The 12,021-nt window shown below is 48.8% G+C and overlaps 1 protein-coding gene across 1 annotated transcript; it reads right to left on the bottom strand.

The window, feature by feature from the left end:
- Positions 1-5,278: 5,278 nt before the first annotated feature.
- On the bottom strand, positions 5,279-10,838 carry LOC140405635 (probable G-protein coupled receptor 139). The gene is made up of 2 exons (XM_072494175.1): positions 10,558-10,838; positions 5,279-6,374 (listed from the first exon to the last, which is right to left on the bottom strand). The coding sequence occupies exons 1-2, from the start codon at positions 10,799-10,801 to the stop codon at positions 5,476-5,478; spliced, it is 1,143 nt and encodes a 380-aa protein (XP_072350276.1). The 5' UTR covers positions 10,802-10,838; the 3' UTR covers positions 5,279-5,475.
- Positions 10,839-12,021: the final 1,183 nt, after the last annotated feature.

Raw genomic sequence — 12,021 nt, 5'->3', positions numbered from 1 at the left:
ATTATCATGACATCCCCCCTTTTTACAAAGATATGTGCCTACGTGGTTATAAATATAATTGTGTCGTGAGTGCATCTAAGAGTGTGTCTGTGTGTGTTGTGTACAGCGTGTGTATATGACGTAACTATTTACATGGGGCAATGTCGGGTGCGTCACACTAACAAGGTTGTACCATAACAAAACATGGATGCGAGAGAAAAAAAACTTGAACAGTGGTCCGGTCAGACGATATCTGGAACAATAAACAACAACAGGTTATAATACAGAAGTGTTTGACTTTTTGAAGGTATGAACAGCATTATAAGTCCAGTCTAATGGGTGACCGCCTCAAGAATGGGCTGGTCCTCAAGCCGGTTCAGCTGTGGAGATTTGGGGTCACACTGGTTCACCTTGGACTGTTGGAGGTGATGCTGCTGCCGAAGTCTCTACTTTTCCATTTGTTGTACTTCGTGCAGTGCTTGGTTTTTTCATTCGTGCAAATATAACATTCAACATCTTTGTTAGTGTTGCCTTGGCTGTGGTTTGGTTCTGGTGGCGATGGAAGGGGCATGATCCGTGGCATCTCCACGAAGTCATCCTTGGGAACCAGTGGAGGATCCGGCATGTGCGTACGGTTAAGTTGCGAGCGTGGAAGGCGGCGCAAAACTCGCTGATTGCGCCTACGCACCAATCCATCCGCCCTGCATGCCAGGAACAAGGTGGAGTCTTTTTTCTTTTTATGTTTGTGGTGGACGGCATCTTGTAGCCGATGGGTCGTTGTCATCGAAGAAGCACCATCACTAATATCATGCAAGGCGATGACTGTGCCAGATGTGGAAGTTGGCCGAGACCGTGCACACTGGTTCCGGCCACCTGCTGTGCCGGAAGGGCGACTCCACAGAGAAACGTCGAAGCATGTCGCCTTGGAGAGAGAATTGTTGCTCGCATCAACGTCTGGCGATGGCGCGAATTGGTGTGTCCATCTTGGACCGCCGGTGCTGGTTACCATTGCCGACCCAGTGGGACTGCCACGCGATCCATTCCCTGTCGCCGTGGCATCCGCCGTCACCCTGAGCGTGCCATCACCGAGGCCGCGACACCGCCCGTCCGGAGCAAGGTCTGGCGTGTGCGAATCAGAGTCGGCGCTTGGCTGCTCCCCATCTGGAGTCCGGTCTGCCTTCCGTCGATGCTCCCCGTCCGGAGTCCCAACAGGTTCACTGGAGGCAGCCGAGATTCCCTGAAGCTGCACTTCTGGAGTCGGAACATGCAGGAATGCACCAACCAGTGGAGAGGGTCGAGCCATCGAGGGTGGAAGCGGTGCGCCGCCACCGCAGTCGTCAGTGGTCCCACCGTGATCGTCGAGTGCCTCGGTACGCACTAGGCGAGGTCTGTCACCTTGCACCTTTTGCATGGGAAGTGGGATGCTGTCGTCACTCGTCTCACATTCCGTGGATAGATCCTCATTAGCAGCTTGCTGTTCACTAGGGTTGGGTAAATTGTCAGAGTTTTCATCTGGTGGTGCACACCATGTCGGTGGACTGTCATTGTCTTGCCGTTGTCCTTCATTTGGGCTTTTCTTCTTTGGAATTTTAAATCTTCCCCCAGACATTGCAGAACCTTGTTTATTACCCTCAAATTCTCCCATATGTATGGTCTCGAATGTAGGATCCAATGTTTCTATCGACATTGTACTATTTTCCAAAGAACATTCCGTTTCACTTTTCTTCTCAGGTACCTCATATGTATCTTTGTCCAATGTACATGCCTTCATGGTCTCTGCGTCTGATTTTGCTGGGACTGGCATGGTCACAGTCTCTCTTTTACTGTTCTCAAGTGCCCACATTATACTCCCCATACATAACTGCTTAATCACTGGGGTTAGTGTGGTACAATGGATAATCGGGTCGACCTTATCTGCACCTTCACCATTAGTGGAAAGCACACTTGGTTCACTTGAAACTGCTGCGGGTTTTAAATTCTTTATCTGGCTACTCGATGTCGGTGTCCTCATGATTCTTGCTCCAATGTTCTGCTCATTTATCAGTGGAGTGTGTATAGGTTCAATGCAATTAATGTTCCCCTCAAGGTTTGAAGAGTCATTACTGACTAACTGCTGGTCTCCGAAGTTGGGACTTTGCGGTGTTGTGTTGAAGGGAGACATTTGTCCCTGCTGTAGATATGATTCAGGTTGTGTTATTTCCATTACCTGAGGATCAATGTCTTGTCCATTTTTTCGACCCGTACTAAAACACTGGCAATTCTCAGCCTGCTCCTTGCAAGTTAAACATTCAATTAATTTCTTTAGCAAATCCTCAGCATCCTTCTGTGGCCGTGCAGCATTATTAATCTCTGTTCGGCTATAATGATCCAGAAGGTCAGCGCATAAACCTTTTTTCTTCGGGCTTGGACGAGGCGATTCCTTTGGCTTGTCTTCAGTTGGGCTTGAACAGTCTTCAGCGCTGTGCCCTTCATTGTAGCATGAGAGACCGTCATGGTCATGCTGCTGTGTAGTGGAGCATGGTAGGCTGTTATAGCCTTCTTGCTGTTCACGTGAGCATGGCAGACTTGCATCGTCTGCCGCTGGTTGGTCAGGAGAGGTTGCTAGACCCTCATGGTCTTGTTCCTGCAAGGACTGCACATTGGAGTCTTGCGTTGCATCTATCGTGGAGGCTGTCCACGAGCTCCCTGTGGACGCTTGTGACTCTGGAGTCACTTCTTGTTCATGCAAGGACTGCGCTCTGGAGTCTTGCGTTGCTTCTATCGTGGAGGCTGTCCACGAGCTCCCTGTGGAGGCTTGTGACACTGGAGTCACTTCTTGTTCGTGCAAGGACTGCGCTCTGGAGTCTTGCGTTTCTGCAATTGTGGAGTCTGTCCACGAGCTTGCTGTGGAGGCTTGTGACACTGGAGTCACTTCTGGTTCATGCGAGGACTGCGCTCTGGAGTCTTGCATGTCTTCTTTCATAGAGTCGGGAACGTTGAGCGGGACGTGGACCACGCTCTGTGTGGCAGCAGGGCACTCTCCGTGTGCTTGCACCGCTCCCTGTCTGTTAATGTCAGGCTGCAGCATCATCTGGTACTGATAAGTTGGGACGTCATATCTGCTGGATTGAAGATCCTCAAATCCGAAAAATGAATCCGCATCTGCGTCGGATTCAATGTGGGGGCCGCCAATGTGCAACACGAAAGGTTCGTCCGAGTCATAGTCGTATAGGACCACGGAGCTATCATTGGGCTCGCGAGGTCCGGAAACACTGTAAAGATCGTCATCGAAGCATTCGAGGTCGGAATCATCGGCTTGTGCGTAGGTAACTGCTTGTCGGAGGGTTCTTCGGAGGTCAAATTCATCTCCTGGGTCAATTTGCGGCAATGTGCTGTCATTCCAGGTGAGGGAAGGTTGTTTTACAGCTTTAACAGATTTTTGTTTTTTTGATTTGGGATGTTTCCCCTTTAAATTGGTGCGGTCTGGGGCCTCTGACATCCTGACGCTCGGTATGTAGCACGTAGGAAGCGACTGCGCATGCTCAGATCGCTGTTCCTTTACCGATGGCCGTTTTCTTGACTGCGCATGCGCAGCATCTCGCGCATGCGCACACGAAACTTCCGGTTCTGCGCACTGCTCGCGCAACTGTGCTAGCGTGATACCTTTAGCAAGATGGCCGCCGACCTCGACCCAGCCCTCTCTCAGGCCCGGGATTTCGGCCTCTGGGAATTCGGGATCCCGGCCACGAGGTGAGTACTGCAGCTTTTCTTACCTTTACTTGCCGATTGGATTGCGTTTTCTTCACAGTACTTGGAGAATTTGTCCAGGACTGCCTGGTAATCGTACCTTTGCTGCCTCCTGAAGAACCTGAACCTTGTGAATATTTCTCTTGCCCTTGCACCGGCGATGATGAGGAGAAATTCAATTTTTTCATTATCATCCAGGTCTTGGAGTTCAGCTGCCACCAGGAACAATTCGAACACTTGCCGGAATCGTCGCCAGTTACCGCGGAGATCGCCGTAGCACTGGAGCGGCTGCGGAACCGGGAGCTCTATCATTTTGCCTGGGCACTGCTGGTTGTCTGTGTACACTGAGGTATGCCGGCAGGTATCGATCCACTCCTGTACCATGTGGTGTTGGGTGCTCTGGTGCACAGATGAGCCAACACAGTTGTATGTGGTACAACTCTATTTTATTTTAACTCTTATAATACAGTTCTGGATACTCTGCACGTGCTGTCTCCCTGAGTGTGTCGTGTAGTAGGTCTGTCCTGGTCCTCCTCTGCAGCTAATACTGACCACCGGGGGTATTGTCTGTGCTTTTATATCTTTCTGTCATTGGTTGTGGTGTTGTGTGTTCTGATTTGTCTGTTGGTGTGTCCATCATGATGTGTGTGTTTGAATATCATGACACTCAGCACCGTGAGGCAGCAGTGCTAACCACTGTCCCGCCGTGCTGTCTGACAATAGATTCCAAATGGTGGTACTCGAACACCCAGAAACAGATGCCAAAGAATTTATTATCCTCCACGGACCAAAGAGCTCCTGCGGCCCAACAACGCTGATCTGACAACAGAACTGCTCTAATTGACACTAATTCTCCAGCCCAGTGGGCCCATAGCTTTGAATGTTTTGACAGTTCGAGTGTTCATCCAAGTGCTTTGAATGGTTAGTTTGTCTGCACCAATTACTCTCCCAGACAGGGCTCTCCAGATTCTCACTTCCCTCAGATAAATTATTTTTCTTTAATTCGCCTCTAAACCTCCTGCCTTTCAGCTTCAAATTTTGCCCCGTTGTATTTGACCCTTCAACTAAGTTGATCAGCTGACTTCTTTCCTCCTCTCCAAGCCCTTCGTAAGCTGCTGCACCTGAATCATGTTCCCCTTGAACCGTCTGTGCTCCAGTGAAAACAGAGCTAAAATGTTCCACCCCAGGCATCATCCTGCTGAATCTCCTCTGCACCCCCTCCAGTGCAATCACATCCTTCCGAGAATGCGGAGACCAGAATTGAACATTACTCCAGCTGTGGCCTCAACAAAGTCCTGTCCAGCTCCAGAATCACCTCCTTACTCTTTTGGGAACATCATCACCTTGAGTTCTTTCTGCAACCTGTCCTGATGTGAACCTTTTCTGGCTACTCTCCTTCACTGTGTAAAAGTCTAAAACATGCTTCCTAACAGCACTGCTGACATAATGACGTGATGCTGATTGCAGCGGTTAAAATAGGGTCGGACCGAAACTCCGAGCCCAGGGCAATGATGGATTGCCAATAAATCACAAACTAACAGTGATATACAACTAATGAAAAAAGAAACCCGTGTGATGTATTCCAGGCAGTACGGATGGTATCTGCAGAACTAAGACAGGGGCATGAGCGGGACCTCAGACTAAATCAGGAGTTCAGGCCAAATGAAAGGCAACAGCACTGTAACTGTCTCTTTGCGTCTGCAGGAATTCACCGGCTAATATATGAAGTTACGTTTATGTCTGATGTCTCAGCTAATTTACTTTCTATGATCATTTAATTTGCTTCATAAGTAGAATGAATGGATATTTCATCATATTCTTCAACTGTTCTCTGAATTTAGTCTGTGAAATGGCATAAATCACAGTGTTTGTGCAGCAACTCAGCAACTGTAGCATGAATCCCAATTCTTGCACACATGTAGGTAGCGGTATGTGTTCAATCAATAACCCGTATATTCGGTTAACTATAAAGTATACCATATATATTGCCCATAACAAAACAAAATTCAACGAGATAATGAAGAGTAAAATGATGGATTTCCTCCGACTCTCCATCTCTGGATCTCTGGGACTCTCCCCACTGCTGTGAGCCCGGAGTCTCCTGCGGGCCCTGCTGCTCAGGACAATGTGTCTGACGGTGAGAACATTGAGCAGCAGAATCAGGACAAATGGAGTCGCTGGTGTTATAATATAATGGATGAATTCGACGGTTCCCCAGATGATTGATTGCGTTTTTTTAATTGAAACCTCACAAAACCAAGGTGTGTTTCCGAGCATATAACCAGGATCAAACATAAAATACCAGAAAATGTTCTTCAGACAGCTCAGCACAGCCACTGTCCCCAGAACCACAGCCGCCGTTTTCTCGCTGCAATATTTACTTTTCAGCTTCGGGCAACAAATGGCCACAAATCGATCGAAGGTGAAAGTGACGGTGAACCAGACAGAGCAGTCAGTGACTGCATAAAGCAGGACGGCGTGGATATTGCACAAGTGGAGCCCAATCATAGCATCAAAGAATTGCTCATAAACAATTGGAATGTGTCTCAATATCAGGTCGAAGATCACTATCAGCAGGTCAGCTGCTGCCATGGCCAGCAAATAGCGAGTGACACATTTGGAGAGGCCGCAGTTCCCCTTTGAAATTACCACAATTGTTGCTACGTTAGCTGCAAGGAAGGGAAAGAAATAGCGAAGGTAGGTCAGGTCGTGAGCAACTGTACAGTTTGGAATAAGTATTTATTCAGATAATCACAGCCAGTGAATCATTGAAAAAGTTGCCTATCGCAGCGTCATTTCTGGAGACGTCGATGTTCATTGAATAATAAATATGTGGGCAGCACGGTAGCCTTGTGGATAGCACAATTGCTTCACAGCTCCAGGGTCCCGGGTTCGATTCCGGCTTGGGTCACTGTCTGCGCGGAGTCTGCACATCCTCCCCGTGTGTGCGTGGGTTTCCTCCGGGTGCTCCGGTTTCCTCCCACAGTCCAAAGATGTGCAGGTTAGGTGGATTGGCCGTGATAAATTGCCCATCGTGTCCGAAAATTGCCCTTAGTGTTGGGTGGGGCTGCTGGGTTATGGGGATAGGGTGGCGGTGTTGACCTTGGGTGGGGTGCTCTTTCCAAGAGCCGGTACAGACTCGATGGGCCGAATGGCCTCCTTCTGCACTGTAAATTCTATGATCTATGATCTATGATCAGTTTCGGGAATTAATGTTCACCTGGAACATCGGTTCATCAGAGATCACATCCAGTCTATTTATTTCACGTTCCAGGGCCAATGGCTGAATTTTGCAGCAAATCGTGGAAGCTGCAAGTTTCACCGACACCTGTGAAAGATAGAAATGCGTTCACACTCCATTGGTTACTCTGAAGCATTCAGAGCAGCTTACGGTTCCTCACCTTTATAATACTCACACAGGGTATTTGTGAAGATGACCCAGGCTTACTGCTCCTTGCCCAAACACAGTGGAGGACCATGGGCATTGTGACAACGTGGGGATGGGAGCACAGATCGTTGGGAATCAAGGTTGGGAATCACGGAGGCTGGGGATTGAGGGTGATTTAGAGATGTGGATCAGAAATTGGCTAGCTGAAAGAAGACAGAGGGTGGTGGTTGATGGGAAATGTTCAGACTGGAGTACAGTCACAAGTGGAGTACCACAAGGATCTGTTCTGGGGCCGTTGCTGTTTGTCATTTTTATCAATGACCTAGAGGAAGGCGCAGAAGGGTGGGTAAATTTGCAGACGACAGTAAAGTCGGTGGTGTTGTCGACAGTGTGGAAGGATGTAGCAGGTTACAGAGGGATATAGATAAGCTGCAGAGCTGGGCTGAGAGGTGGCAAATGGAGTTTAATGTAGAGAAGTGTGAGGTGATTCACTTTGGAAGGAATAACAGGAATGCGGAATATTTGGCTAATGGTAAAATTCTTGGAAGTGTGGATGAGCAGAGGGATTTAGGTGTCCATGTACATAGATCCCTGAAAGTTGCCACCCAGTTTGATAGGGTTGTGAAGAAGGCCTATGTAGTGTTGGCCTTTATTGGTAGAGGGATTGAGTTCCGGAGTCAGGAGGTCATGTTGCAGCTGTACAAAACTCTGGTGCGGCTGCATTTGGAGTATTGCGTACAGTTCTGGTCACCGCATTATAGGAAGGACGTGGAGGCTTTGGAGCGGGTGCAGAGGAGATTTACCAGGATGTTGCCTGGTATGGAGGGAAAATCTTATGAGGAAAGGCTGATGGACTTGAGGTTGTTTTCGTTGGAGAGAAGAAGGTTAAGAGGAGACTTAATAGAGGCATACAAAATGATCAGAGGGATAGATAGGGTGGACAGTGAGAGCTTTCTCCCGCGGATGGAAATGGCTGGCACGAGGGGACATAACTTTAAACTGAGGGGTAATAGATATAGGACAGAGGTCAGAGGTAGGTTCTTTACGCAAAGAGTAGTGAGGCCGTGGAATGCCCCACCTGCAACAGTAGTGAACTCGCCAACATTGAGGGCATTTAAAAGTTTATTGGATAAGCATATGGATGATAATGGCATAGTGTCGGTTAGATGGCTTTTGTTTCGGTGCAACATCGTGGGCCGAAGGGCCTGTACTGCGCTATATCGTTCTATGTTCTATGTTCTATATACCACGGAGACCCACCGCTTTTAATTCACTTCCAAACTTCAAACGGCAGAAGATTTGGAGATGTCGTCAGAGGAAGAATGGCAACAGTTTTCAGGAGGATAGAGAGAAGCTGCATTATCTGGCGGCGGGATCCTCTGACAGCGCACTCACACCCGTGGCTAATGGTCCACGTGGCGATTAGGCTTCAGGCCCTGTGCTTGCATTTGGTGCCTGTGGTGCACATTTCTGCCGCTATGCGGAAGATTGTCTCTTCCGGCTTGCGGGGTTGTCCTGTAGCAGAATACGAATCTCGCTGGGCAGGTCTCCCTGGACCCCAGTGTTTGTTTTTTCAGGCCGTGCTGAAAGGTTTGCACCACCTTATCAGTATTCTCTCCAACATCAGCAAAATGATGGAAGTGCTATCAAACAGCAGTTACTCAGCAATAACCAGCTTACGGACACTCACTCTTGGCTCTGCCAGCGTCATCAGCTCCTGACCTCATTACAGCCTTGGTTCAAACATGGACGAAAGAGCTGAATGTCAGAGGTGAGGGGAGAGTGACTGCCCTCGACGTTAAGACAGTTTTTGACCGAGTGTGGCATCAAGGAACCCGAGCGAAACTGGAGTCAATGGGAATCAGGGGGAAAACTCTCCACTGGTTGGAGTCATACCCGGCACAAAGGAAGATGGTTGCGGTGGTTGGAGGTCAGCCAGCTCAGCTCCAGGACATCACTGCAGGAGTTCCTCAGGGGAGTGTCCTCGGCCCCAACCTTCTTCAGCTGCTTCATCAATGACCTCCCTTCCATCATAAGGTCAGAAGTGGGGATGTTTGCGGATGCACAATGCTCAGCACCATTCGCGACTCCTCAGATACTGAAGCAGTCCGTGTCCAAATGCAGCAAGACCTGGACAATATCCAGGCTTGGGGGGGACAAGTGGCAAGTTACATTCACGCCACACAAGTACCAGGCAATGACCATCTCCTGCAAGAGAGGATCTGACCACCGCCCCTTGACATTCAAAGATATTGCCATCGCTGAATCCCCCACAGTCAACATACTGGGAGTTACCATTGCTCAGAAACTGAACTGGACTCGCTACATTAACACTGTGGTTACCAGGGCAGGTCAAAGGCTAGGAATCCTACAGCGTTAACTCAACTCCTGACTCCACAAAGCCTGTCCACCATCTACAAGGCACAAGTCAGGAGTGTGATGGAATACTCTCCAGTTGCCTGGGTGAAAAAGCTCAACACCATCCAGGACATAGCAGCCCGGTTGATTGCTCCCCATTCCACAAACATTCAAACCCTCCACCACCGATGAACAGTGGCAGCCGTGTGTACCAGCTACAAGATGCACTGCAGGAACTCGCCAAGGTTCCTTAGGCAGCACCTTCCAAACCCACGGCCAACACAATCTGGAAGAACAAAAACAGCAGATACGTGGGAACCCTCGCATTCTGTAGGGTGGACCTTCACCTCAGGAACTGCAGCAGTTCAAGAAGGCAACACCACCGCCTTCGAGGACAACTAGTAATAGGCACTAAATGCTGGACTAACCAGTGACGCCCACCGTAAATACATTTATAAAAAGAACAGCTGCGGTCCCAGCACCGATCCCTGTGGTACCCCACTAGTCACTGCCTGCCATTTGAAAACGGAATTAGGGCAGCATGGTAGCACAGTAGTTAGCACAATTGCTTCACAGCTCCAGGGTCCCAGGTTCGATTCCTGGCTTGGGTCACTGCCTGTGCGGAGTCTGCACGTTCTCCCCGTGTCTGCGTGGGTTTCCTCCGGGTGCTCCGGTTTCCTCACAGAGTCCAAATATGTGCAGGTTAGGTGGATTGGCCACGCTAAAGTGCCCTCAATATCCAAAAAGTTTAAGTGGGGGTTTCAGGGTTACGGGGACAGGGTAGATACGTGGGCGAGTCGGGTGCTCTTTGCAAAGGCCAGTGCAGTCCCAAAGGGCCAAATGGTCTATTTCTGCACTGTAAATTCGGTGAGCTATGACTCGTTAATTCCAACTCTTTGTTTCCTGTCTACCAACCAGTTTTCTATCAATAGAATTCCCCCAATCCCATGCAAACAAATAAAGTTGATGGGGGCTATGAAAAAGAGGCATTCAGGCAGAATAGCTGGGTTTCAAACGGAACACAATAGACAGCAGCAGTGAAACTAATGAATCACGAGGTACCTCCGAGTGACTAACATAGTTAATGATAGGACAGAGAGACTTACCAAAAACACCAGCAATCGCCAGGATTGGGTAGTAAAAGAATTCTATAGCTTGAAGAGTGTACGTGATCTGCATGCTTACTGACATCCAACCAATGCCGTCAGATAGATATTGAATGGGGATGGATAAGAGGACAGGCCCTCCCCCGAGTATCCGAGCTAATGGTGGACTAGTCCAATCTTCAGCAGTCAGGCTGGGATCTGTTGTTGTCAGATTCCCATCGATTGTCCGTGTGTTCGTATCCATTGCTGCAGCATTCCAGTGTCTCTCTGCCAGATTCCGATCCAGCTGCTAATCCCCTGCTCATGCGGGAGAAGGTGCTCACATTCTGAGCAAACAATTGAATATACTCACTTATTAACCCAAGAGGGAAAGCCCCGGGTGACGCGTTTCACATCCCTGCAGACTGAGATTAAATCGAGCCACTTAACAAACAACTTGAGTTAACTGTTTGTGAGTCCGTTCTTTTTACACCCTGAGCAGTAGGACATTCACTACATTACAGTGAGGGGCGTACCAGCATTCAGCATGACAGCAGTGGTACCATACCACCTGATGTTACTCACGACACCTTCCGTCCAAAGGTGGAACGTGGTTCGTGATTCTCTTTTGTTTAGGTGGGTGCAAGGAGGTTACTGAACAGGGCCTCAGGCTTCAGCTCATGGAGATTAAAGAGAACAATAACTTCATTATTAAACGAGAGAAGGTAAAATAGTTGAAACTGTTCTTGTGGAGTTTGCATATTCTCACCGTGTGGGTGTGGGATTCTCACTCACAATCCGTGTGGAGTTTGCACATTCTCACCGTGTGTGTGTGGGATTCTCACTCACAATCCGTGTGGAGTTTGCACATTCTCACCGTGTGTGTGTGGGAATCACACTCACAATCCGTGTGGAGTTTGCACAATCTCACCGTGTCTGCGTGGGTTTCGCCCTCACAATCCGTGTGGAGTTTGCACATTCTCACCGTGTGTGTGTGGGATTCTCACCCACAATCCGTGTGGAGTTTGCACATTCTCATCATGTCTGTGTGGGTTTCTCACTCACAATCCGTGTGGAGTTTACACATTCTCACCGTGTGTGTGTGGGATTCTCACCCACAATCCGTGTGGAGTTTGCACATTCTCATCATGTCTGTGTGGGTTTCTCACTCACAATCCGTGTGGAGTTTACACATTCTCACCGTGTGTGTGTGGGATTCACACTCACAATCCGTGTGGAGTTTGCACATTCTGGCCGTGTGAAACCCATTCAGTAATGCCTTTGACAAGGTCCCTCATGGTAACTAGTACAAAAGGTGAAGTCACACGGGATCAGGGGTGAGCTGGCAAGGTGGATACAGAACTGGCTAGGTCATAGAAGGCAGAGAGTAGCAATGGAAGGATGCTTTTCTAATTGGAGGGCTGTGACCAGTGGTGTTCCACAGGGATCAGTGCTGGGACCTTTGCTGTTTGTAGTATATATAAA

The sequence above is a fragment of the Scyliorhinus torazame genome, unplaced genomic scaffold (assembly GCF_047496885.1).
Source record: "Scyliorhinus torazame isolate Kashiwa2021f unplaced genomic scaffold, sScyTor2.1 scaffold_166, whole genome shotgun sequence".
NCBI lineage: Eukaryota > Metazoa > Chordata > Chondrichthyes > Carcharhiniformes > Scyliorhinidae > Scyliorhinus > Scyliorhinus torazame.
This window is presented reverse-complemented; position numbering and strand designations above follow the sequence as displayed.